General features: G+C 43.6%; 1 protein-coding gene across 1 annotated transcript in view; it reads left to right on the forward strand.

Annotated features, from left to right (window-relative positions):
* NDFIP1 (Nedd4 family interacting protein 1) overlaps positions 1-26,641 on the forward strand; it is a 60,944-nt gene that overhangs the window by 16,829 nt on the left and 17,474 nt on the right. The window contains exon 2 of the mRNA XM_069764045.1: positions 24,175-24,262. Within this exon, the coding sequence (XP_069620146.1) occupies positions 24,175-24,262 (88 nt within the window). The remainder of the gene's footprint in view (positions 1-24,174; positions 24,263-26,641) is intronic.

Below are 26,641 nucleotides of genomic sequence, written 5' to 3' on the forward strand. Positions count from 1 at the left end.
CACTCTCTGCATAGCTTTGTGTTCTGCTAGCTTGGAAGGAGTATTGTATGCGAAGAATGCCACGTTCCACACTTACTAAGGTACCTTAATATTCACCTGTTTATAGGAATCTAGTAATTGGCTATCTAGTATCCTTGGTCTGTCCAGGCCTTAAAAAGTGATATAATGTGAATGGGGGGCCTAAACCTGATGACCCCTCATCTGGTTCAGGGCCCCCATGCATGTTAGATTACAGTTGGCTGTACTCGCTGGCATCAGTATGGGGCTCTCATGAAATCCCAATTTTAAACGGCCTTTTAGGGAATAATGAATGCTGGGACCTGATTAATTCTTCATGTCTCCGGTGCTGGTACCGCAGTGAAATGTAATGCTTTCCGCTCTATTCCCCTGCAGATTAGAGCTGATTGCCCAGGATCCTAGCATCTTGTGAGGATCTGAATATTTCAGCGTCATGTCACCATCTGTGAAATGTCAGTTTATCCACTCCTGTAACTCCGCATTGTGATGTTTCTCTTCCATTACCCATGAATATTCGGTTTGTTAAAACAAACTTGGTTTTACTCCGAGTCCCTGTGCCCACCAGTGTGTCCCCTGCGCTGCTTTCGGTGTCAGCGGTGACATTGTGTCGAGAGCCCGGCTGCCCGGTGGTGAGCTCAGTGTTTTGAGTGCGGTGTTTCGCCTACATGGGCAGTGCCGCTGAGCTCAGGTGTTGGCTGCAGTGCTGTTGACGTGACGTCAGCGCTGCAGCCATTATCAGACGTCAGGAGCAGCACCACAGGAAAATATGCTCCGGAATTATTTCATGGGGAATACCGGAATCCACCAGGGAGACACGCCAGGAGAGCTGACAGGTCCCCTTAACCCCTTTACGACATTTGACATAAGTTTATGGCATGGTTGAGAAGGGGTTCCCGCAAAATGACGTAAATTTATGTCATTGCGATCATGCGGACACGATCGCAGCTGGGAGCTTGGCTTAAGTGAAAGCTGAACCTCGGCTGTCACTGCCAGGAACTCGCCCGGGGCCATTTAACCACCTAAATGCCACAATCAAAAGCGATCTCAGCATTTAGAAGGCAACGGGAGAGGTAAGGGAAATCTAACATGGTGTTCGAACAACAGGCAATGTGGATCAGAAACTGGATGTGTAATTTCAGCCAGGCATGTTTTACTCTGAAGTGCTGCAGTATTTCTGCAAAAAACATACATTTAAAAGCCATCTAAGGATCACACTGCCCAGGTGACTTGTCCAAAGGGCAGGTTTCCGGTGGCTTTTCCTAGCCCTGATCAGCTGTTAGATTCCCTTTTAAAGGAATTGTCCTGTGAAAACAAGTTATAACCTATCCACAGGACAAATGTTAACTTATTGATCGGCCACTGGGACTCCCACTGATCAGCAAAAGTTTTATGCCTTTTAGAATGGAGTGGCAGAGCACATGCTCTACCAAACCATTCATTCTCTATGGGGTGGCTGGAATAAGCGGATTGCAGTCCCTTAGAGAACAAAACTGCCCCATTCTGCTGATCGGTGCGGATAGATAACGGGTTTTCACTGGACTACCCTTTAAACAATACATGGTTTGGGGCACTCAGTGTAGCTTTTATGTTGCGTGACAGCTCAATCTAGTTATTATTGTGATTCTCAGATTTGTCATCATAAAATAAGTTACTGATGTAAATAGCCGAGAATCTCCAGACTAAAATATGGCTGATGTAAAGCAGATCTCTGAATTCTGCTAATTGCTAATAAGACAAGATGGCCTCTAGCATTATCATCTACTATATAATTGTCTAAGGGTCACTTCCATCTGTCTGTCTGTCACAGATATTCATTGGTTGCAGCCTCTGTCTGTCATGGAAATCCAAGTCGCTGATTGGTCGTGGCAAAACAGCCATGACCAATCAGCGACGGGCACAGTCCGGAAGAAAAAGGCCGCTCCTTACTCCCCTGCAGTCAGTGCCCGGCGCCCGCGTACTCCCCTCCGGTCACCACTCACCCAGTGTTAATTCCGGCCGCGGCACTCCGTTAACACCGCTATTAACCCTGTGTGTTCCCAACTTTTTACTATTGATGCTGCCTGTGCGGCATCAATAGTAAAAAAATGTAATATTTAAAATAATAAAAAAACAAAAAACCTGCTATACTCACCCTCCGTTGTCCGCCGAGCTGCTCGCACCTGCCGCCATCTTCCGTTCCCGGCGATGCATTGTGAAATTACCCAGAAGACTTAGCGGTCTCATGAGACCGCTAAGTCATCTGGGTAATTTCGCAATGCATCCTGGGAACCGAAGATGGCGGCAGCCGCGCGCCTGTCGCCGGAGCTTCGGTGGATCCCAGGGGTGGGTATATAACTATTTTTTATTTTAATTATTTTTTTAACAGGGATATGGTGCCCACACTGCTGTATACTACATGGGCTGTGTTAGATACCACGTGGCTCTGTGCTGTATACTACATAGGCAGTGTTATATACTATGTGGGCTGTGTGGTATACTCCGTGGGCTGTGCTATATACTACGTGGCTCTGTGCTGTATTCTACATAGGCAGTGTTATATACTATGTGGGCTGTGTTATGTACTCCGTGGGCTGTGCTAGATATTGCGTGGCCACTGTTATATACTGTGTGGGCAGTGTTATATACTACGTGACTGGGCAATATACTACGTGGCTCTGTGCTGTAAACTACGTGGCTCTGTGCTGTATACTATGTCGCTGGGCAATATACTACGCGACTGGGCAATATACTATGTGACTGGGCAATATACTATGTGACTGGGCAATATACTATGTAGCTGGGTAATATACTACGTGGCTGGGCAATATACTATATAGCTGGGCAATATACTACGTAGCTGGGCAATATACTACGTGGCTGTGCTGTATACTATGTCGCTGTGCAATATACTACGCGACTGGGCAATATACTACGTGACTGGGCAATATACTACGTGGCTCTGTGCTGTAAACTACATGGCTCTGTGCTGTATACTATGTGGCTGGGCAATATACTACGTGGCTCTGTGCTGTATACTACGTCGCTGGGCAATATACTACGCGACTGGGCAATATACTACGTGACTGGGCAATATACTACGTGACTGGGCAATATACTACGTGACTGGGCAATATACTATGTAGCTGGGCAATATACTACGTGGCTGGGCAATATACTATGTAGCTGGGCAATATACTACGTGGCTGGGCAATATACTACGTTTCTGTGCTGTATACTACGTCACTGTGCAATATACTACGCGACTGGGCAATATACTACGTGGCTGAGCAATATACTACGTGACTGGGCAATATACTACGTGGCTCTGTGCTGTATACTACGTGGCTCTGTGCTGTATACTATGTCGCTGGGCAATATACTACGTGGCTGGACAATATACTACATGGCTCTGTGCTGTATACTACGTCGCTGGGCAATATACTACGCAACTGGGCAACATACTACGCGACTGGGCAATATACTACGTGACTGGGCAATATACTACGTGACGGCAATATACAGTTAGGGCCAGAAATATTTGGACAGTGACACAAGTTTTGTTATTTTAGCTGTTTACAAAAACATGTTCAGAAATACAATTATATATATAATATGGGCTGAAAGTGCACACTCCCAGCTGCAATATGATAGTTTCCACATCCAAATCGGAGAAAGGGTTTAGGAATCATAGCTCTGTAATGCATAGCGTCCTCTTTTTCAAGGGACCAAAAGTAATTGGACAATGGACTCTAAGGGCTGCAATTAACTCTGAAGGCGTCTCCCTCGTTAACCTGTAATCAATGAAGTAGTTAAAAGGTCAGGGGTGGATTCCAGGTGTGTGGTTTTGCATTTGGAAGCTGTTGCTGTGAGCAGACAACATGCGGTCAAAGGAACTCTCAATTGAGGTGAAGCAGAACATCCTGAGGCTGAAAAAAAAGAAAAAATCCATCAGAGAGATAACAGACATGCTTGGAGTAGCAAAATCAACAGTTGGGTACATTCTGAGAAAAAAGGAATTGACTGGTGAGCTTGGGAACTCAAAAAGGCCTGGGCGTCCACGGATGACAACAGTGGTGGATGATCGCCGCATACTTAATTTGGTGAAGAAGAACCCGTTCACAACATCAACTGAAGTCCAGAACACTCTCAGTGAAGTAGGTGTATCTGTCTCTAAGTCAACAGTAAAGAGAAGACTCCATGACAATAAATACAAAGGGTTCACATCTAGATGCAAACCATTCATCAATAACAAAAATAGACAGGCCAGAGTTAAATTTGCAGAAAAACACCTCAAGAAGCCAGCTCAGTTCTGGAAAAGTATTCTATGGACAGATGAGACAAAGATCAACCTGTACCAGAATGATGGGAAGAAAAAAGTTTGGAGAAGAAAGGGAACGGCACATGATCCAAGGCACACCACATCCTCTGTAAAACATGGTGGAGGCAACGTGATGGCATGGGCATGCATGGCTTTCAATGGCACTGGGTCACTTGTGTTTATTGATGACATAAGAGCAGACAAGAGTAGCCGGATGAATTCTGAAGTGTACCAGGATATACTTTCAGCCCAGATTCAGCCAAATGCTGCAAAGTTGATTGGACGGCGCTTCATAGTACAGATGGACAATGACCCCAAGCATACAGCCAAAGCTACCCAGGAGTTCATGAGTGCCAAAAAGTGGAACATTCTGCAATGGCCAAGTCAATCTCCAGATCTAAACCCAATTGAGCATGCATTTCACTTGCTCAAATCCAGACTTAACCCCTTAGCGACCGCCGATACGCCTTTTAACGGCGGCCGCTAAGGGTACTTAAACCACAGCGCCGTTAATTAACGGCGCTGTGGAAAAAGTCCATAGCGCCCCCCAGAGGCCGATTTTCTCCGGGGTCTCGGCTGCCGAGGGTAGCCGAGACCCCAGAGAACATGATTCGGGGGGTTTTTAACCCACCCCGCATTTGCGATCGCCGGTAATTAACCGTTTACCGCCGATCGCAAAAAAAAAAAAAAAGCGATCTCTTTTTAATTTCTCTGTCCTCCGATGTGATCGCACATCGGAGGACAGAGAAAAGGGGTCCCAGGTGGCCCCCCAATACTCACCTAGCTCCCCCGATGCTCCTCGTGTCTCCCGGTGGGCGCCGCCATCTTCAAAATGGCGGGCGCATGCGCAGTGCGCCCGCCGGCCGGCACCGGGAGAATCTTTGGGCTCTCGGCTGCCGGGGGTAGCCGAGACCCCAAAGAGCACGATCGGGGTCGGTATTACCGACCCCTGTTTTGCGATCGCCGGTAATTAACTGTTTACCGGCGACCGCAAAAAAAAAAAAAAAGTAAAGTGTAATTCTCTGTCCTCTGATGTGATCGCACATCAGAGGACAGAGAAATAGGGGGATTCGGGGACCCTAGCATACTCACCTAGGTCCCTGGATCCTCTTGCTGCTCCTCCTGGCCGCCGGCAGCAGAACATGGCGGACGCATGCCCAGTGCGCCCGCCATCTGTCTCCATCTGCCGGCCGGCAGGAGAACAGCAGTTGGGGCTAAAATTAGGGGTAGGGTTAGGGGTAGGGTTAGGGTTAGGGGTAGGGTTAGGTTAGGGGTAGGGTTAGGGGTAGGGTTAGGTTAGGGTTAGGGGTAGGGTTAGGTTAGGGTTAGGTTAGGGGTAGGGTTAGGTTAGGGGTAGGGTTAGGTTAGGGGTAGGGTTAGGTTAGGGGTAGGGTTAGGGCTAGGGTTGGGGCTAAATTTAGGGTTAGGGTTGGGGCTAAATTTAGGGTTAGGGTTGGGGCTAAATTTAGGGTTAGGGTTGGGGCTAAACTTAGGGTTAGGCTTCTTTCACACTTACGTCGGTACGGGGCCGTCGCAATGCGTCGGCCCGACATACCGACGCACGTTGTGAAAATTGTGCACAACGTGGGCAGCAGCTGTAGTTTTTCAACACATCCGCTGCCCAATCTATGTCCTGGGGAGGAGGGGGCGGAGTTACGGCCACGTATGCGCGGTCAGAAATGGCGGATGCGACGTACAAAAAAACGTTTCATTGAACTTTTTTTGTGCCGACGCTCCGCCAAAACACAACTGATCCAGTGCACGACGGACGCGACGTGTGGCCATCCGTCACGATCCGTCGGCAATACAAGTCTATGGGCAAAAAACGCATCCTGCGGGCACATTTGCAGGATCCGTTTCTTGTCCAAAACGACGGATTGCGACGGAATGCCAAACGACGCAAGTGTGAAAGTAGCCCTAGGGCTAGGGTTAGGGTTGGGGCTAAAGTTAGGGCTAGGGTCGGGGCTAAAGTTAGGGTTAGAGCTGGGATTAGGGTTAGGGTTTGGATTAGGGTTCGTATTAGGGTTAGGGTTTGGATTAGGGTTGGCATTAGGGTTACGCTTGGGATTAGGGTTAGGTTTGGGATTAGGGTTAAGGTTAGGGTTGTGATTAGGGGTGTATTGGGATTAGGGTTAGGTTTGAGGTTAGGGTTGAGATTAGGATTAGGGGTGTGTTGGATTTAGGGTTTTGATTAGGGTTATGGTTAGGGTTGACATTAGGGTTGTTTTGGGGTAAGGGTTGTGATTATGGTTAGGGTTAGTGATTAGGATTATGGATGAGGTTGGGATTAGGGTTAGGGGTGTGTTGGGGTTAGGGTTGGAGCTAGAATTGGGGGGTTTCCACTGTTTAGGTACATCAGGGGGTCTCCAAATACGACAGCCAATTTTGCGCTCAAAAAGTCAAATGGTGCTCCCTCCCTTCTGAGCTCTGCCGTGCGCCCAAACAGTGGGTTACCCCCACATATGGGGCATCAGCGTACTCGGGATAAATTGGACAACAACTTCTGGGGTCCAATTTCTCTTGTTACCCTTGTGAAAATAAAAACTTGGGGGCTACAAAATCTTTTTTGTGAAAAAAATAATATTTTTTATTTTCACGACTCTGCATTCTAAACTTCTGTGAAGCACTTGGGCATTCAAAGTTCTCACCACACATCTAGATAAGTTCCTTGGGGGGTCTAGTTTCCAAAATGGGGTCACTTGTGGAGGGTTTCTACTGGTTAGGTACATCAGGGGCTCTGCAAACGCAACATAATACCCGCAGACCATTCTATCAAAGTCTGCATTCCAAAACGGCGCTCCTTCCTTCCGAGCTCTGCCGTGCGCCCAAACAGTGGTTTACCCCCACATATGGGGTACCAGCATACTCAGGACAAATTGGACAACAACTTTTGGGGTCCAATTTCTCTTGTTACCCTTGTGAAAATAAAAATTTGGTGGCTAAAAAATCTTTTTTGTGGAAAAAAAAAATATTTTTTATTTTCACGGCTCTGCATTATAAACTTCTGTGAAGCACTTGGGCATTCAAGGTTCTCACCACACATCTAGATAAGTTCCATGGGGGGTCTAGTTTCCAAAATGGGGTCACTTGTGGGGGATTTCTACTGTTTAGGCACATCAGGGGCTCTCCAAACGCGACATGGCGTCCGATCTCAATTCCAGCCAATTCTACATTGAAAAAGTAAAACGGCACTCTTTCTCTTCCAAGCTCTGCGGTGCGCCCAAACAGTGGTTTACCCCCACATATTGGGTATCGACGTACTCAGGAGAAATTGCACAACAACTTTAGTAGTCTAATTTCTCCTGTTACCCTTGTGAAAATAAAAATTTGTGGGCAAAAAGATCATTTTTGTAGAAAAAATGCAATTTTTTTTTTCACGGCTCTACGTTATAAACTTCTGTGAAGCACATGGGGGTTCAAAGTGCTCGCCACACATCTAGATAAGTTCCTTAAGGGGTCTAGTTTCCAAAATGGTGTCACTTGTGGGGGGTTTCCACTGTTTAGGCACATCAGGGGCTCTCCAAACGCGACATGGCGTCCAATCTCAATTCCAGCCAATTCTACATTGAAAAAGTAAAACGGCACTCCTTCTCTTCCAAGCTCTGCGGTGCGCCCTAACAGTTGTTTACCCCCACATATTGGGTATCAGCGTACTCAGGATAAATTGCTCAACAACTTTTGTGGTCTAATTTCTCCTGTTACCCTTGTGAAAATAAGAATTTGTGGGTGAAAAGATCATTTTTGTGTAAACAAAAGCGATTTTTTATTTTCACGGCTCTACGTTATAAACTTCTGTGAAGCACTTGGGGGTTCAAAGTACTCACCACACATCTAGATAAGTTCCTTAAGGGGTCTAGTTTCCAAAATGGTGTCACTTGTGGGGAGTTTCCACTGTTTAGGTACATCAGGGGCTCTCTAAATGTGACATGGTGTCCGATCTCAATTCCAGCCAATTATGCATTGAAAAAGTCAAACGGCGCTCCTTCACTTCTAAGTTCTGCGGTGCGCCCTAACAGTGGTTTACCCCCACATATGGGGTATTGGCGTATTCAGGAGAAATTGCATAACAAAATTTATGGTTACATTTCTGTTTTTACACTTGTGAAAATAAAAAAAATGGTTCTGAATTAAGATGTTTGCAAAAAAAAGTTAAATGTTCATTTTTTCCTTCCACATTGTTTCAGTTCCTGTGAAGCACGTAAAGGGTTAATAAACTTCTTGAATGTGGTTTTGAGAACCTTGAGGGGTGTAGTTTTTAGAATGGTGTCACACTTCATTATTTTCTATCATATAGACCCCTCAAAATGACTTCAAATGTGATGTGGTCCCTAAAAAAAAATGGTGTTGTAAAAATGAGAAATTGCTGGTCAACTTTTAACCCTTATAACTCCCTAACAAAAAAAAATTTTGTTTCCAAAATTGTGCTGATGTAAAGTAGACATGTGGGAAATGTTATTTATTAACTATTTTTCATGACATATCTCTCTGATTTAAGGGCATAAAAATACAAAGTTTGAAAATTGCAAAATTTTAAAAATTTTCGCCATATTTCCGTTTTTTTCATAAATAATCGCAAGTAATATCGAAGCAATGTTACCACTAACATGAAGTACAATATGTCACGAAAAAACAATCTCAGAATCAGCGGGATCCGTTGAAGCGTTCCAGAGTTATAACCTCATAAAGTGACAGTGGTCAGAATTGCAAAAATTGGCTCGGTCATTAAGTACCAAATTGGCTCTGTCACTAAGGGGTTAAGACGGAAAGACCCACAAACAAGCAAGACCTGAAGGCTGCGGCTGTAAAGGCCTGGCAAAGCATTAAGAAGGAGGAAACCCAGCGTTTGGTGATGTCCATGGGTTCCAGACTTAAGGCAGTGATTGCCTCCAAAGGATTTGCAACAAAATATTGAAAATAAAAATATTTTGTTTGGGTTATGTTTATTTGTCCAATTACTTTTGAGTTCCTAAAATGTGGAGTGTTTGTAAAGAAATGTGTACAATTCCTACATTTTCTATCAGATATTTTTGTTCAACCCTTCAAATTAAACGTTACAATCTGCACTTGAATTCTGTTGTAGAGGTTTCATTTCAAATCCAATGTGGTGGCATGCAGAGCCCAACTCGCGAACATTGTGTCACTGTCCAAATATTTCTGGCCCTAACTGTATTACGTGACTGGGCAATATACTATGTAGCTGGGCAATATACTACGTGGCTGGGCAATATACTATGTAGCTGGGCAATATACTACGTGGCTGGGCAATATACTACGTGTCTGTGCTGTATACTACGTGGCTGGGCAATATACTACGTAGCTGGGTAATATACTACGTGACTGGGCAATATACTATGTGGCTGGGCAATATACTACGTGACTGGGCAATATACTACGTGACTGGGCAATATACTACGTGGCTGGGCAATATACTACGTGGCTGGGCAATATACTACGTGGCTGGGCAATATACTACGTGGCTGGGCAATATACTACGTGAGTGGGCAATATACTACGTGGGCTGTGCAATATACTACGTGGACATGCATATACGTATGCAGCATCAACAGTAAAAAGAACTAATGTTACAAATAATAATAATAAAAAAAAGGTTATTCTCACCCTCCGACGTGCCGCGCTGTCCTCGTCAGTGCAAGCGGCAGGTTCCGGTGCCAATGATGGTATGCGAGAGAGACCTTCCATGACCTCACGGTCATGTGACCGCGACGTCATCACAGGTCCGGCGCACATACCAACCCTGAGACTGGAGCATGCCGTGTGCACCACACACAGGCGCCAGGACTACAAGGGGCCCTCGGAAGGTAAGTATATGTTTATTTTTTATTTTAAATCTTTTTTAATCACGCATATAGTGCCCACATGGCTATATACTACGTGGCCTGTGTTACATACTGCATAAGCTGCGTTATATACTACATGGCTGCTATGTACTACGTGGGCAGTGTTATATACTATGTGGGTAACGTTATATACTGCGTGGGATGCGTTATATACTACATGGCTGCTATACACTAAGTGGGCTGTGCTATATACTACGTGGGCAGTGTTATATACTATGTGGGTAACGTTATATACTGCGTGGGATGCGTTATGTACTACATGGCTGCTATACACTATGTGGGCTGTGCTATATACTACGTGGGCAGTGTTATATACTGTGTGGGCAGTGTTATATACTGCATGGCTGCTATATACTGCATGGCCAGTGTTATATACTGCGTGGCCACTGTTATATACTGCGTGGGCTGTGTTATTTACTGTTTGGCCTGTGTTATATACTGCGTGGCCACTGTTATATACTGCGTGGGCTGTCTTATTTACTGTTTGGCCTGTGTTATATACTGCGTGGCCACTGTTATATACTGCGTGGGCTGTGTTATTTACTGTTTGGCCTGTGTTATATACTGCGTGGCCACTGTTATATACTGCGTGGCCTGTATTAACGCATCGGGTATTCAAGAATATGTTGTGGCCTGTGCTATATACTATGTGGCTGCTATATACATACATATTCTAGAATACCCGATGCGTTAGAATCGGGCCACTATCTAGTGTAAAAAATAACAAGTTAACCAAGAAATCATCTATCAGAATCTGCCTGATGTAAAGTCATTGTGCTGGATTTTTCAGCTGGTAGAAAGTAGTCCTGGGAATAGCCCTCTTGGCTGCTCTGAGGATATGGCTGTGGAAGCTGGCGTTTGTTTGCATGGTAATGATCTCATATACCTGTAATTACAGTAAACACCAGAGATTGATTCCTAACTTCCCCACAGCAGTCAGCACATTGAGGAAATAGTTGATGACTTCTATGCGTGAAATACAGTATGTATGTGGAAATGTAGGGAAAAATCCCAGTACGCTTCGCTTTTTTTTTATTTTTTATTTACTGTGTCACGCATAAAATACTCTGCTCTGTCTGTAATCTGTTGTGGCATTTGGTATTTTAACATCAAAGAATCAGTGTAATAATCCTATGAAAATTAAAGCATTCAGTTATAATGATGTTACCCAGAACTAAGTGCCAACTGGCACCCACTTTACCCAGCATGATGTTATATTGAGTGTGATCGTTGCCTGAAATGGCAAAATGGATATGGATACACCTAAATAAAATGGGAATGGTTGGTGATATCAACTTCCTGTTTGTGGCACATTAGTATATGGGAGGGGGAAAACTTTTGAAGATGGGTGGTGACTAGTGATGAGCGAATATACTCGTTACTCGAGATTTCCCGAGCACGCTCGGGAGACCTCCGAGTATTTTTTTAGTGCTCGGAGATTTAGTTTTCATCCATTGTGTGGGATTGTCAATGCAACCCTCTTTCCCCACTCTTGACACGCTGATAGCATCACCGCAGAAGAAATGCTAGCACAGGCTTCCAGTATCCGTTGTTTCAGATGCTGCACATCTCGTTTCTTCACAGCATAGACAATTGACTTCAGATGACACCAATCATAAAAGTCTAAGGGGGTCAGATCGGGAGACCTTGGTGGCCATTCAACTGGCCCACGACGACCAATCCACTTTCCAGGAAACTGTTCATGTAGGAATACTCGGACCTGACACCCAAGATGGTGCACCACCACATTATGTAAAGTCCGAGTATTCTTGCAATTGACAATCCAACACAATAGGCAGCACTTTGAATACATTTTATAAGTGGTCATTAACTTGTGAATAACTCATGAAAAAATAAAGTTACATTAAAACCCAGCACACCAAGTTTGATGTGTCACATGACCCTCTTCCCATTGAAAAAAAAAGTTGGATCCAAAATGTCCGACTTCAAAATGGCCACCATGGTAACCACCCTTCTTGAAAAGTTTTGCCCCTCCCATATACTAATGTATCACAAACAGGAAGATGATATCACCAACCATTCCCATTTTATTTAGGAGTATCCATATAAATGGCCTACCCTGTACTTTTCCTCTTGATTGTTCCACTCCTGATTTTGGCATACATATATTGAATGTGTGAATCAAGGGAACTGTAGGAGAAAAGAAGCGCAAATAGGGTCTTATCTGATAGATTCAGAATCTGTTATTCAGAAAACTGCTCACCTGTTGCCCCTTTGGCAAAGCATATAAACGTCAGCTGCTGCAAATCCATGGGTCAGGCATTGACCACGTCAGGAACCATACAAAGGAATTTTGTGGATTTCATCCGCGCAGCTGAACAAATAGAAGTCCGGACATATTGAAGAAAAGGAATGGTGGCTTTATTCTACGCGTTTTGAATTTCCACATGTGTAATAACTTAAATAATATTTAAATTTATTTATCTCATAAGGTGCTTGCCAATAAGGATATAAAATTTACATGTCAAAAAATAGGTACACAAACAAAATTATTATTACTAGTTGGCCCGTGCGAGATTTTCGCACATTGGTTGTCGGGGGCGCAGGCAATTTCAAGAAAATCAAGCTGGTCAAATGTAAATGTATTTAATGATATGATGAACACAGAGAGGTATTTTCATATGTAGATTGGTAATACAATAAATTGGTTTGATAAGTAGAGGCTAAAAAAATGTCTTGAGGTTATGTTGCCACGTGCTGGTTATTTTTATGCAGGTTCCTGAAAATGAATGTTTAAACTGTATTTATTGATCAAATCGTGAATGTGAATGTGTGGTTTGTTTGTGTCTTTTCTTTCTGAAGGGGTAAGTTTACCTTTCAAATGGTGTATTATTTGTGTGCGTGGGGCGAAGTAATCACTGAAAAAGCAGTGCATGTTTACAAATGTGTTTGCATATGTGACTCACGCAAGCTGGAAAGACCCCAAGGCAAATGCCACCTGCAGGTAATTTGCCCTTTGAAATGGTGTATGATTTGTGTGTTTCGGTGGAGTATAAACGGAGCAAGTGTGCAATTGAATAGGCAGTGCATGTTTACAAATGTGTTTGCATATGTGGCTCACCTGCAGTGAAGTGTGCAATCCTCCAATGTGCCTGAAATCGGCTGGGCAAGGAGTTCGGCAAGCTGGAAAGCCCCCAAGGCAAATGTTAGGATTTGTTTGTGATGTCTGTAAGCAGCTTTGTGGTAGTGTGCTTTGGGGTAGTGTGGTGCCACCTGCAGATTTATGAAAATTAATGTTTAAACTGTATTTTATGATTACATTGTGGATGTGTGGTTTGTTTAGCTATTTTCTTGCTGAAGGGGGCAAGTTTACCGTTCAAATGGTGTATCATTTGTGTGTGTGGGTGCAGTATGAACGGGCATACAAAGTAATCACCAAAAAAGAGTGTTTAGAAATAATATAGAAGGATTTTTTACAAAGTTCAGAATTTTTTACTTGTATTCACTAATGGTATGCTTGGTATCAGAAAAAGTAACAAGAGAAACAGCACTCACCCGATCCTTCTTTCAAAATGTGGTTTTAATCCCTAAAATTGGTTACATTGATATTTGCGGAGGTGCGGATGTCAGGGGAGTTTTTTCATGAATCGTGAAAACCTGCTGGACTACGGCCATTTCACGCCTTAGTGGCGCTTCTACGGGTCCATGGTATGTTTGGTATTGCTCTAACCTCAAGAAATATGTTGCCAGGCCATTTTTGTGCACAATAAACGCCGTAAAAATAAGAGACACACAGAATTGTTTTGTTTTTTATCATATTGTCGCATGTGAAATTTTTTACTCGTTTTTCAGTTGTATGGCAAAATGAATGGTGTCATTCATGACTACATCTTGTCCTGCAAAAAAACAAGCCCTGATACGACTAGGTGTAGAAAGAGAAAAGTTATGGCTTATGGAAGAAAGGGAGGAAACAAACATGGTCGCAAAAACATCACCCTGTCCCTAAGGCATTAACACTGGCCTAATAAATGTCATTGTTGTCAGCATTTACTTGTGCTTTGATATGAAGACTTCTCTTATCTAGGAAAAAGTAAATTATTTAATTGCTTAGTTGTATTGCTTTATGCCCAGGTAAGCAGTGCCAGAGGCCTGTGGTGACTACTAAAGCAATACTTACATGAATATGTCCAGAGATGTATCAAGTTTGGCCTAGTGAGCGGTGAAACCGATTATCTGTCATACTTCCTATGTTTCATGCATAGGTATGGGAACCAGATGTCTAGCTCTCAGCAAATGTGTTTTTGGTGGAAATGATCTGTGCCAGCTATATTATTTCCATTTCAAAAAGTTACATGATGGCATGTGACCACTGTTTGCCAAAGATTTCCTCTGCATAAATTGCAAACCAAATGGTTGTCTTACCAGAGCCAACTGGAAAGATGCTAGGAAACCTGAAGACAAGCCTTTATGAGGACCTTTCATTAATGTTTCAAGTTCAACTGAACACAAGATGTAATAGTGGCAGCAGAGGAGACTAAATCATTGTGAATATGTTACTGAGATGACACTTAATGAGTTATCTATTTCAAAAGGGTTGTCCAGCCTTAGGGTACAAGTCTGCAGTCACTCACAGCTCCTGGCTAGACGTGTCTGTCTTTGCTCTATACACTTGTATTTGGCGAGGCCACGCAGGTCTAGTGGGCACGTGCCTGCTTGTAGGCAAATCACATACTTGCGGTCAAGATCCCTCCACTCCCTCTACCGGGGAATCTTCATTGTGTGTGTACTCACATAGTAACTGCAGACTTCTACCCTAAGGCCGGCGTCACACTTAGCGTATAAAAATACGGTCCGTAATTTACGGCTGTAATACGCAGAAAAGTCCCCAAAATAGTGGTCCGTATCTCCTCCGTAGGCAGGGTGTGCCAGCGTATTTTGCACATGGCATCCTCCGTATGTAATCCGTATGGCATCCATACTGCGAGATTTTCTCGCAGGCTTGCAAAACCGACATACGGACATACAATGGATCCATGTTCTCAAAAAATCATAAAAACATATACACTGTCATATATATATATATATATATATACAGTGGGGCAAAAAAGTATTTAGTCAGCAATAGTGCAAGTTCCACCACTTAACCCTGCTGTTCTGTTGGTCAAAAATGACCGACTTTGAACTTCAATATTCTTTAAAATATTCAAGATGCGGCTCTGAAACCCGTGGCCGACCGACCCATCCTCATTTAAGTCAATCAACCACAAGTTTCAGAACCGCATCTTGAACACCCCAAAAAATACCAAAGTTCAAAATAGGTCTCCCCAGACCGAACAGAACAGCAGGGTTAAAAAGATGAGAGGTGTCTGTAATTTACATCATAGGTAGACCTCAACTATGGGAGACAAACTGAGAAAAAAAAATCCAGAAAATCACATTGTCTGTTTTTTTAAAGGGAACCTGTCACCCCCGTTTTTTGAGATTGAGCTATAAATACTGTTAAATAGGGCCTGCGCTGTGTGTTCCTATAGTGTATGTAGTGTACCCCGATTCCCCATGTATGCTGAGAAATAACTTACCAAAGTCGCCGTTTTCGCCTGTCAATCAGGCTGGTCAGGTCGGGAGGGCGTGGTGACATCGCTGGTTCTTCCTCAGCTTTACGTTGGTGGCGTAGTGGCGTAGTGGTGAACAAGCAGCGCGCGATCTGCGCTGTCATCCCTTTCGTCGGTGGGGGCGGCCATCTTCCTGGGGCCGCGCGTGCGCAGATCGAGTGCTCTGCTGCACGGGGCTTCGGGAAAATGGCCGCGGGATGCCGCGCGTGCGCATTAGAGATCGCGGCGGCCATTTTCCCAAAGCCGAGTTTGCATCTCGGCTTTGGGAAAATGGCCGCCGCGATCTCTAATGCGCACGCGCGGCATCCCGCGGCCATTTTCCTGAAGCCCCGTGCAGCAGAGCACTCGATCTGCGCACGCGCGGCCCCAGGAAGATGGCCGCCCCCACCGACGAAAGGGATGACAGCGCAGATCGCGCGCTGCTTGTTCACCACTACGCCACTACGCCACCAACGTAAAGCTGAGGAAGAACCAGCGATGTCACCACGCCCTCCCGACCTGACCAGCCTGATTGACAGGCGAAAACGGCGACTTTGGTAAGTTATTTCTCAGCATACATGGGGAATCGGGGTACACTACATACACTATAGGAACACACAGCGCAGGCCCTATTTAACAGTATTTATAGCTCAATCTCAAAAAACGGGGTGACAGGTTCCCTTTAACATTTTATTTGCATATTATGGTGGAAAATAAGTATTTGGTCAGAAACAAAATTTCATCTCAATACTTTGTAATATATCCTTTGTTGGCAATGACAGAGGTCAAACGTTTTCTGTAAGTCTTCACAAGGTTGCCACACACTGTTGTTGGTATGTTGGCCCATTCCTCCATGCAGATCTTCTCTAGAGCAGTGATGTTTTTGGCTTTTCGCTTGGCAACACGGACTTTCAACTCCCTCCAAAGGTTTTCTATAGGGTTGAGATCTGGAGACTGGCTAGGCCACTCCAGGACCTTGAAATGCTTCTTACGAAGCCACTCCTTCGTTGCCCTGGCGGTGTGCTTTGGATCATTGTCATGTTGAAAGACCCAGCCACGTTTCATCTTCAATGCTCTTGCTGATGGAAGGAGGTTTGCACTCAAAATCTCACGATACATGGCCCCATTCATTCTTTCATGTACCCGGATCAGTCGTCCTGGCCCCTTTGCAGAGAAACAGCCCCAAAGCATGAGGTTTCCACCACCATGCTTTACAGTAGGTATGGTGTTTGATGGATGCAGCTCAGTATTCTTTTTCCTCCAAACACGACAAGTTGTGTTTCTACCAAACAGTTCCAGTTTGGTTTCATCAGACCATAGGACATTCTCCCAAAACTCCTCTGGATCATCCAAATGCTCTCTAGCAAACTTCAGACGGGCCCGGACATGTAGTGGCTTAAGCAGTGGGACACGTCTGGCACTGCAGGATCTGAGTCCATGGTGGCGTAGTGTGTTACTTATGGTAGGCCTTGTTACATTGGTCCCAGCTCTCTGCAGTTCATTCACTAGGTCCCCATGCGTGGTCCTGGGATTTTTGCTCACCATTCTTGTGATCATTCTGACCCCACGGGGTGGGATTTTGCGTGGAGCCCCAGATCGAGGGAGATTATCAGTGGTCTTGTATGTCTTCCATTTTCTAATTATTGCTCCCACTGTTGATTTCTTCACTCCAAGTTGGTTGGCTATTGCAGATTCAGTCTTCCCAGCCTGGCGCAGGGCTACAATTTTGTTTCTGGTGTCCTTTGACAGCTCTTTGGTCTTCACCATAGTGGAGTTTGGAGTCAGACTGTTTGAGGGTGTGCACAGGTGTCTTTTTATACTGATAACAAGTTTAATCAGGTGCCATTACTACAGGTAATGAGTGGAGGAAAGAGGAGACTCTTAAATAAGAAGTTACAGGTCTGTGAGAGCCAGAAATCTTGATTGTTTGTTTCTGACCAAATACTTATTTTCCACCATAATATGCAAAAAAAATGATAAAAAAAACAGACAATGTGATTTTCTGGATTTTTTTTTCTCAGTTTGTCTCCCATAGTTGAGGTCTACCTATGATGTAAATTACAGACGCCTCTCATCTTTTTAAGTGGTGGAACTTGCACTATTGCTGACTGACTAAATACTTTTTTGCCCCACTGTATATATATATAATGTCATATATTAATATATATATATATTAATATTTACTTCAGCGCGATATAGCAGAAAGCCGGTAATTCAATTGCCGGCTTTTGCTATCTCCTTCCTAAACCCGACATGATATGAGACATGGTTTACATACAGTAAACCATCTCATATTCCCATTTTTTTTGCATATTCCACACTACTAATGTTAGTAGTGTGTATGTGCAAAATTTGGGCGCTCTAGCTATTAAATTTAAGGGTTAAATGGTGGAAAAAATTGGCGTGGGCTCCCGCGCAATTTTCTCCGCCAGAGTAGTAAAGCCAGTGACTGAGGGCAGATATTAATAGCCTGGAGAGGGTCCATGGTTATTGGCCCCCCCCTGGCTAAAAACATCTGCCCCCAGCCACCCCAGAAAAGGCACATCTGGAAGATGCGCCTATTCTGGCACTTAGCCACTCTCTTCCCATTCCCGTGTAGCGGTGGGATATGGGGTAATGAAGGGTTAATGTCACCTTACAATAGCAAGGTGACATTAACCCTTCATTACCCCATATCCCACCGCTACAAGGGAATGGGAAGAGAGTGGCCAAGTGCCAGAATAGGCGCATCTTACAGATGTGCCTTTTCTGGGGTGGCTGGGGGCAGATGTTTTTAGCCAGGGGTGGGGGAGGGCAAAAACCGTGGACCCTCTCCAGGCTATTAATATCTGCCCTCAGTCACTGGCTTTACTACTCTGGCGGAGAAAATTGCGCGGGAGCCCACGCCAATTTTTTCCACCATTTAACCCTTAAATTTAATAGAGCGCCCAAATTTTGCACATACACACTACTAACATTAGTAGTGTGGAATATGCAAAAAAAATGGGAATATGAGATGGTTTACTGTATGTAAACCATGTCTCATATCATGTCGGGTTTAGGAAGGAGATAGCAAAAGCCGGCAATTGAATTACCGGCTTTAAAGCTATCTAGCGCTGTATGAAATATTAATAAATATACATATATGTGTCTCAATGACATATATATATATATATATATATATATATATATATATATATATATATATATATATATAGTATATATATATACCTATTCTATGTGTACACATTTATTCTACCTATTCTATTCTAACCGGTCAGTGTGATTTTACTGTACACCGCACTGAATTACCGGCTTTTCTCTCTAACACCGCTGCGTATTTCTCGCAAGTCACACTGCTGGTCCGTGTGTAATCCGTATTTTTCTGGCCCCCATAGACTTTAATTGGCGGATTTTTTGCGCAATATGGTGACAAACGCAGCATGCTGCGATTTTCTACGGCCGTAGAAGACCGTATAATACGGATCAGTAAAATACGGCAGATAGGAGCAGGGCCATAGAGAAGCATTGTACCGTAAGCAATCCGTATTTTCAGCACCCTTCTTACGTCCGTAAAACACGGTAGTGTGACGCCGGCCTAAGGCCACATTCACACGTTCAGTATTTTACATCAGTATTCGTGAGACAAAATCAGGAGTGGAACGATCAGGGGAAAAGTATAACAGAAACATGTCACCACTTACAATTACTGATGTAAAATACTGACCAAATACTGAACGTGTGAACGTGGCCAGAGGCGGACAGGTTTTACTGGAGGTGTGTACTTCTCCCTGTTTGATGCTGGCCAATCAGAAGCAGGCGGCAAACACTCAAACGATAAAAGAACACACTCCAACTATACCATAGACCATATTGTGTCGTCACCGCACGGACACTGCCGGAAAAAGCCGAAGACTGCCGACTGCCCCAGAAGCAAATGCGGCCGGGTGACAGTGTGACGGGAGGACGCGTCGCTGGACAAGTAAGTATAATTATAATGTTTATTATTAATGTTATGCTTTGTTAAAAAAAAACTCTGGCGAACCCGCCGATACCGATCATCGGGGGGTTCGCCCATCACTATTAGACACCCAACACAAAGACGTGACTACTGCAGCCGCTCACTGTCTGTCATTCATTTATTGCATAACGCGGGATTGAACTACCTATATTAATATGTTTATCATCATTCTCGCACAAAAGCCCCATTTTTCCGTGAGAAAGCGTAACTTTGCGGCATTAGTAAATGGAGCAGTGCACAAAAACACTGAGAAATAGAAAAGCCTGGCTATAAATAGTTGGCAAAGCTAATCTCGAGCAGTAAGATATCCCCCTTTAAAGAACCCAGCAGGGTTTGGCAGAAATCCACTTAGAGCTGCGGAGTTACTTTGTCCTTTGGCACGTCTCTGTCTTGTTGTGCCACTCTGAAGCAACAAATCTGTTAAAATGTCTCATTAAGGCCCTCTGTTCATAAATCACCAGGATATATCGATGCTATACACTGAGTCTGAAGGGACAATGAGGTAATACTGATTTTTTTTTTCCAAAATACTATAATTGGTGCAATACCCTTTCTAGGAGTACCAACCATTATATTGTATATTCCATTGAAATCTAAGGCTCCGTTCAGACTGGGGTCATGGAATCCATTTGCAACAAAATCCATATCTAATCCATTGTTTTTTTTTTCCCCAGTAGCCATTTATAATGGCTCTGTTAGGTTTCCCTTATCTATTGGATTGCACATAACAGACCATTGCTTCGGAACAACAGGGATGATTTATTTTTTTAGTCAGTACTTGTGGAGAAAATTGTGGAGGCCATCATACTGCCTGAGGGGGGTCTGTAGAGGCTATCATACTGAATGTGGGGGGTCTGTAGAGGCCATCATACTGCATGTGGGGGTCTGTGGAGGCCATCATACTGCCTGTGGGGGGTCTGTAGAGGCTATCATACTGCGTGGGGGGCCATCATACTACCTGTGGAGGTTTGTGGGGTTAAACTGTGTGAAGGGGGGCTGTGGTGGTCATTCTACTGTGTTGGGTGCAGTTGAGGCCTTCATTTGTGAGCGTCTGTGAAGACATGATGCCGTTCACATGTAAAGCGCCATGGAATAAATGGTGCTATAAAAATGTATAATAATAATAATGCTGTGGGGTTAATATACTGTGTATTGAGACCTGATACTGTTTGTGAGAGATTGTGTGGTCATCATAATGTGGGAGGCTTCATACAACTGCTTCCACACAATATGATGGCCTCCACACAGTATAATGACTCCCATATTGTATGTGTGGAGCCAAGGTGGGGGAAGTGTCATCATACTGTGTGTGAAGTGGGGTTCTGTGAGGGCATCATACTGTGTGGGTGAAGTTCTGTGGCTTCATTATACTATGCGTGTGTTGGGGTGGGGGGGTTGGGTGTTTGGGTTCTTGTATGTGTATATAAAATTAGATCCAGAAATATTTGGACAGTGATCGAATCTCCATGATATGGGCTCTGCATGCCACTGTTCTGGATTTAAAATGAAATAACTGAGATGCAATTGAAGTACAGATTTTCAGATGTAATTAACGGTGTTGATCAAAAATATCCTATAAAACGTTTTAAGAATTGCAACCATTTTTCTATCCTGTAGTTAATGATTGAAGTCTCAAAGTAGTGGCCATCACCAAACGCTGGGTTTCCTCTTTTGAGATGCTTTGCGAGGCAGCTGATTTCAGTTGTTGCTTGTTTGTGGGTTTTTCTGCCTTAAAGGGAATCTGTCACCTCATTTTGGCCCTATAAACTGCAGCCGCCATCAGGGGCTTATCTACAGCATTCTGTAATGCTGTAGATAAGCCCCCAATGTAACCTGAAAGATAACAAAAATAATTAGATTATACTCATCTAGGGGTGGTCCCGGTTCGGGTCCAATGGGCATCGCAGGTCCGGGTCCAGCGCCTCCCATCTTCATACGATGTTGTCATCAGCCTTGCTTCTGTTGCGGCTCCTGCGCAGGCGTACTGATTTGCCCTGTTGAGTGCAGTGTAAAGTACTGCAGTGCGCAGGCGCCGAGCCTCTCTGACCTTTCCCAGGGTCTGCGCACTGCAGTACTTTGCTCTGCCCTCAGCAGGGCAGAGAATTATGCCTGCGCAGGAGCCACAACAACATCGTATGAAGATGGGAGGTGCCGGACCCAGACCTGCGACGCCCATCGGACCGCACCGGACCGCCCCTGGGTGAGTATAATCTAACTTGTTTTTCTTATCTTTAGGTTACATCGAGGGCTTATCTACAGCATTACAGAATGCTATGAGACATTTGAAAGATTTTCCAAAACTGGGCTGGCTTCTTTAGATTTTTTTTGCAAAATCTAATCTGGTCTTGCTATTTTTAAGGCTGATTAATGATTTGCACATTGTAGTGAACCCTCTGTATTTGATCCCATGAAGTCTTGTCTTTATGAAAGACTTAGATACTGAAATATCTACTTCCTGGAGAGTGTTCTTCACTTGGGTGGATGTTGTGAAGGGGTTTTTCTTCTCTATGTAAAAGATTCTGCGATCATCCCCGCAGTGTTCTTCTGTGAATGTCCTATCCTTTTTGAGTTCCCAAGGTCACAAGCTTTTTTTTATTTGCAGAATGTACCAAACTGTTGATTTGACAACCCCTAACATTTCTGCTATCTGTCTGCTTGATTTCTTATTATTTTCAGCCTAATGTCTGTTTCTCTTCTATTGAGATCTCCTTTAATCGTATGTTGTGGGTTCACAGCAATAGTTTCCAAATGCAAATGCCACACCTGGAATCAGCTCCAGACCTTTTACCTGCTTAATTGACAATGTATTAATGAGGGAATAGCCGATGAAGCCCATTAAAGAGCTTTTGAGCTTAGAAAAAATATACCTCATATCAATATATGTGTGGTCAGTATAAAGGACTGGCGCATGACTTATTCCTTCCAAGGACCATACTAAGGACCAGGGGGCACGCACTACGGGCGGAAATAATGCGATTCCGCCAGATAAATAGGAAAGGGTTCTTTACAGTTAGAGCAGTCAGAATGTGGAATTCTGACCACAAGAGGTAGTAATGGCAGACACTTTTAACAGCTTTTACCAAAAGGGCTGGATGATTTCCTCAATACTTATAACACTGCTGCTTATAGTTAATGTGGTGACAAAAAAAACGGTGGCCAAAGGTTGAACTTGATGGACCTATGTAACTATGTGATTGATTATATAACTGTATCTTGAATATGCTTTTGTAAACGACTAAAATACCAAAACTTGTGTCACTGTCCAAATATCTCTGGATGTAACTGTATGTGTGTAGATAGATATATTAGATAGCTAGACAAATATCTCATGCAATGGTGGTAGAGCTGTTACATAAGGCAGATGTGCTTCTGTTGTAATGTGCTGTTCTACTGATATCCTATATATAACATCTTTCCTGTGAAATGATTAGCACATTGGTTAACAGGCCTGGCAGGGTTCTGTCTCAATGTGCAGTTAGCTCTACATAGGGGCGTTACTTATTATGTAATTTAGAACAATAAACTTTTATACGTGAAGCTGTTTCAGGATTCATAAAATATATACAGTATACGGCCCTTACTATTGTGCGCCGCACATACAACAGTCTGGTTTTCCTTCTGCCATTTTGCAGTGTCTTTTTTTTCTGATTAATATTTATTTATGTATTTATTTAATGACCCCGGTAATATTTCTAAAATCTACTTTCCAACATTGCTTCCAAACACTCACACAGTTTGGAAAGCCGGTAGCTATATTGGAGTGCCCCATCCTGCTCCATAATATGCTGCCTCATTTGTGGTGGAAATGGATGAGATTAGATAATGTAAGGGAAGAAGAAAACATATTCCTGATATACGGCTTTTGTTCTGTTAAGTGCTCTCAGATGAAAGGCTAAGGTTACTGAATAATACATAAGATACTGTAGTCCTGCAGGGAAGAATGGGTTAAGTGCCAACGCTGCTATTGCTTTTGAAGAGAGCTGCTCTGTAAAAGCATCATATCATAAGCAAATATCAATAGAATAGAACAAAAATAACATGAAATTATACATTTAGTGCTCTTATTTCTACTATATGCTTCATACAAGAATTTGGACCCTACGTGGTGAACTTGGGGCTGTGCATATAGAGGCCTTGTATGATAGTATGTGATTAAGACCAGCAACACCCATAGGACCCTCCATGACAGATGATGGAGTCCGTCGGGTTATGCAGAGGTGGCTATTTCATGGGGTCCTGTTTTAAACCATAAAATATGATCGCACCAGTAACGGAGGTGCCAAACAAGCATGATGTTCGGTCGTGACATGATGCTTCAAAGGAAATTTCTGTTCCTTATGCAGCTATTCAGGTGTGGTGGCGGCCTTCATTATCCTCTTATGTCTCTTTCAATGCTTTTGTACAGTCATTTGTGTAGGTTTTAGTCCTTACTGATGTTTCTAATCACAGTTACAGAATGAAGAAGAACCCGTAGAAAGTCCCCAGGCCTCCTCAGATGCTCCCCCTCCATATAGCAGCATCGCTGGAGAGAACGCAGGTGAATTCATTTGTTTCCATTATAGGAACTGTGCGTCATAATGTGTTAAACATGTGTATAAAAAGGAAATATTGAACAGCACTAAAACCAAGATTTCCTCTGTTATGCAGGAAACATACACATTAGTATCAGTACAAGCACCGTTGTACTCAGACCAGTCATCTGTTACTGATCTTATCTGACTACCAGAAGACAGATAATAGTGTCAGTTTAATATCAAGTTTCCACATTTTTAACCGTATAGATTACATTAACTTGCTAATGGTTATTCGCAATTTATGCGATTTTCACATTATTGACCTTTATTGTGTAATTGATGTGTCAAATACCTCTGTCGAGAATTGAGGCTCTCATGATCCTGTCTAACCATACTGAGAACGGATGATTACACGTGTGCACGGTCAACGTATAACATTTAGTTAATGTTGAAGATATGGAAAGAAATACTTTTGCAATTTAAACCTATTAAAAATGGTTCTCCATTCAAGATATGTACCTTTTAAGGGTTAGCTTGGCGCACTCTAGCATTAGTATTACTCACCACTATGTCCATCCATCCATGCACTTTTCCTTGTCTTCAGCCATGCTGCAGATCCCTTAACCTTAGGGTACCGTCTCACAGTGGCTCTTTGGTCGCTACGACGGCACGATCCGTGACGCTCCAGCGTCGCTCCATTATCGCTTCAGCGTCGTAGACTGCAGTCACACTTCGCAATGCACGGCGCTGGAGCGATAATTTCATGATGTATTTGCGATGTAGAATCAGCAGAGGAGGTGGAGAATATCGTGCACACCTTTGTTACACGATGCGATCATGCCGCCACAGTGGGACACTTGACAACGAAAGAAAGTTTCAAACGATCTGCTACGTCGTACGATTCTCAGCGGGGTCCCTGATCGCAGTAGCGTGTCAGACACAGCGAGATCGTAAGTATATCGCTGGAACGTCACGGATCGTGCCGTCGTAGCGATCAAAGTGCCACTGTGAGACGGTACCCTTAGCCGATTCTTGTCCAGCTGATTGAAAGGTGTTAGGTGCAGGAAGTGTCCGAAGTCATCATGTCTCCCACCCCCCTGCTTGAAGAGGGAAACTAAACCAATAGTGTTTGTTTTCTGCCACTACAGAGTCCAGCAGTTGTGATGAGATTGTCAACTGGTAGGGTTCGGGATTGGGGGTCCCGAACATCCACTGCCTCTGATCAGCAGTAAAATCATCACCACTGGTCAGAGAGCAGCGGTTCCCATGCTGTCATATGACAGGGTAAGCCCACAGCTGTGATCTGAGGTAAAAAGTTTACCTCTGGTCACTGGTGTCGGCTGATGGGACTAGTACTCCCATCAGGCTACGCCTGCTGCAACTAATAACAGAGAGTAGGCGGCGGCTGATAGGAGTTTTCATCAGCTGGCGCCTGTGCTCTAAATAAATAATTCCAAAAAACCTGTGTGGGTTCCACTTTAGATAACCAGCCAGGCAAAACTGACAGCTGTGGGCTGAAACCCTCAGCTGTCAGCGTTAGCAAGGCTAGTTATCAAGATTAGAGGGGTCCCCATCCTTTTTTTTTTTTTTTTTTTTTTAAATATTGAAATAAATAATTAATATTGATCCCCCCCAGCCTAAAAATAGCAGCCTACAGCCGCCCAGAAAAGGCACATCTATCAGATGCACCAATTCTGGCGCTTTGCCCGGCTCTTCCCACTTTCCCTGTAGCGGTGGCAAGTGGGGTTCATAATTGTGGGGTTAATGTCACCTTTAAATTGTCTGGTGACATGAAGCCCACGGCTTAGTAATGGAGAAGCGTCTAGAAGACACCTATCCATTACTAATCCTATAGTTGTATGCTAAATAAAGACACAGCCAGAATAAAGTATTTTATTTGAAATAAAACAAAACACATTTTTACTTTTTTATTTGAAAATAACAAACACAGTTATACTCACCTAACGCCTAATTCCACTGAATCCCTCGTCTCCTGTAATAAAACAAAAATAAAAAACAATATAATATCCTTCACCTGTCCGTCATCATTCTGTTCCATGCTGTAATCCATGTCTGGGGGATAAATAGTTTTCAACCTGGATGGTGCCAAGATGCGACCATCCAGGCTGAAAACCACTGACAAATGATGAAGAATTAGCTGGGTAGAATGGCAAAATAAGCAATTGTGAGTACACAGTGCTATATGATGATTGCAATATATTATGGGGATAAAAACTTTTGTGGGAGTGCTTCTTTAATTATACTTCATCTCTGTACTGTAACTATACTTTCATAGATCTGTAGTTGGTCGTTATGACTGCATTTCCATGTGCGATTGGTGCGCGTTATGATCACCGTACATACAATCATATTTACCAGTTTAATTTATATTCCCATTACAA

This window comes from Ranitomeya imitator, chromosome 4 (assembly GCF_032444005.1).
Source record: "Ranitomeya imitator isolate aRanImi1 chromosome 4, aRanImi1.pri, whole genome shotgun sequence".
Lineage (NCBI taxonomy): Eukaryota > Metazoa > Chordata > Amphibia > Anura > Dendrobatidae > Ranitomeya > Ranitomeya imitator.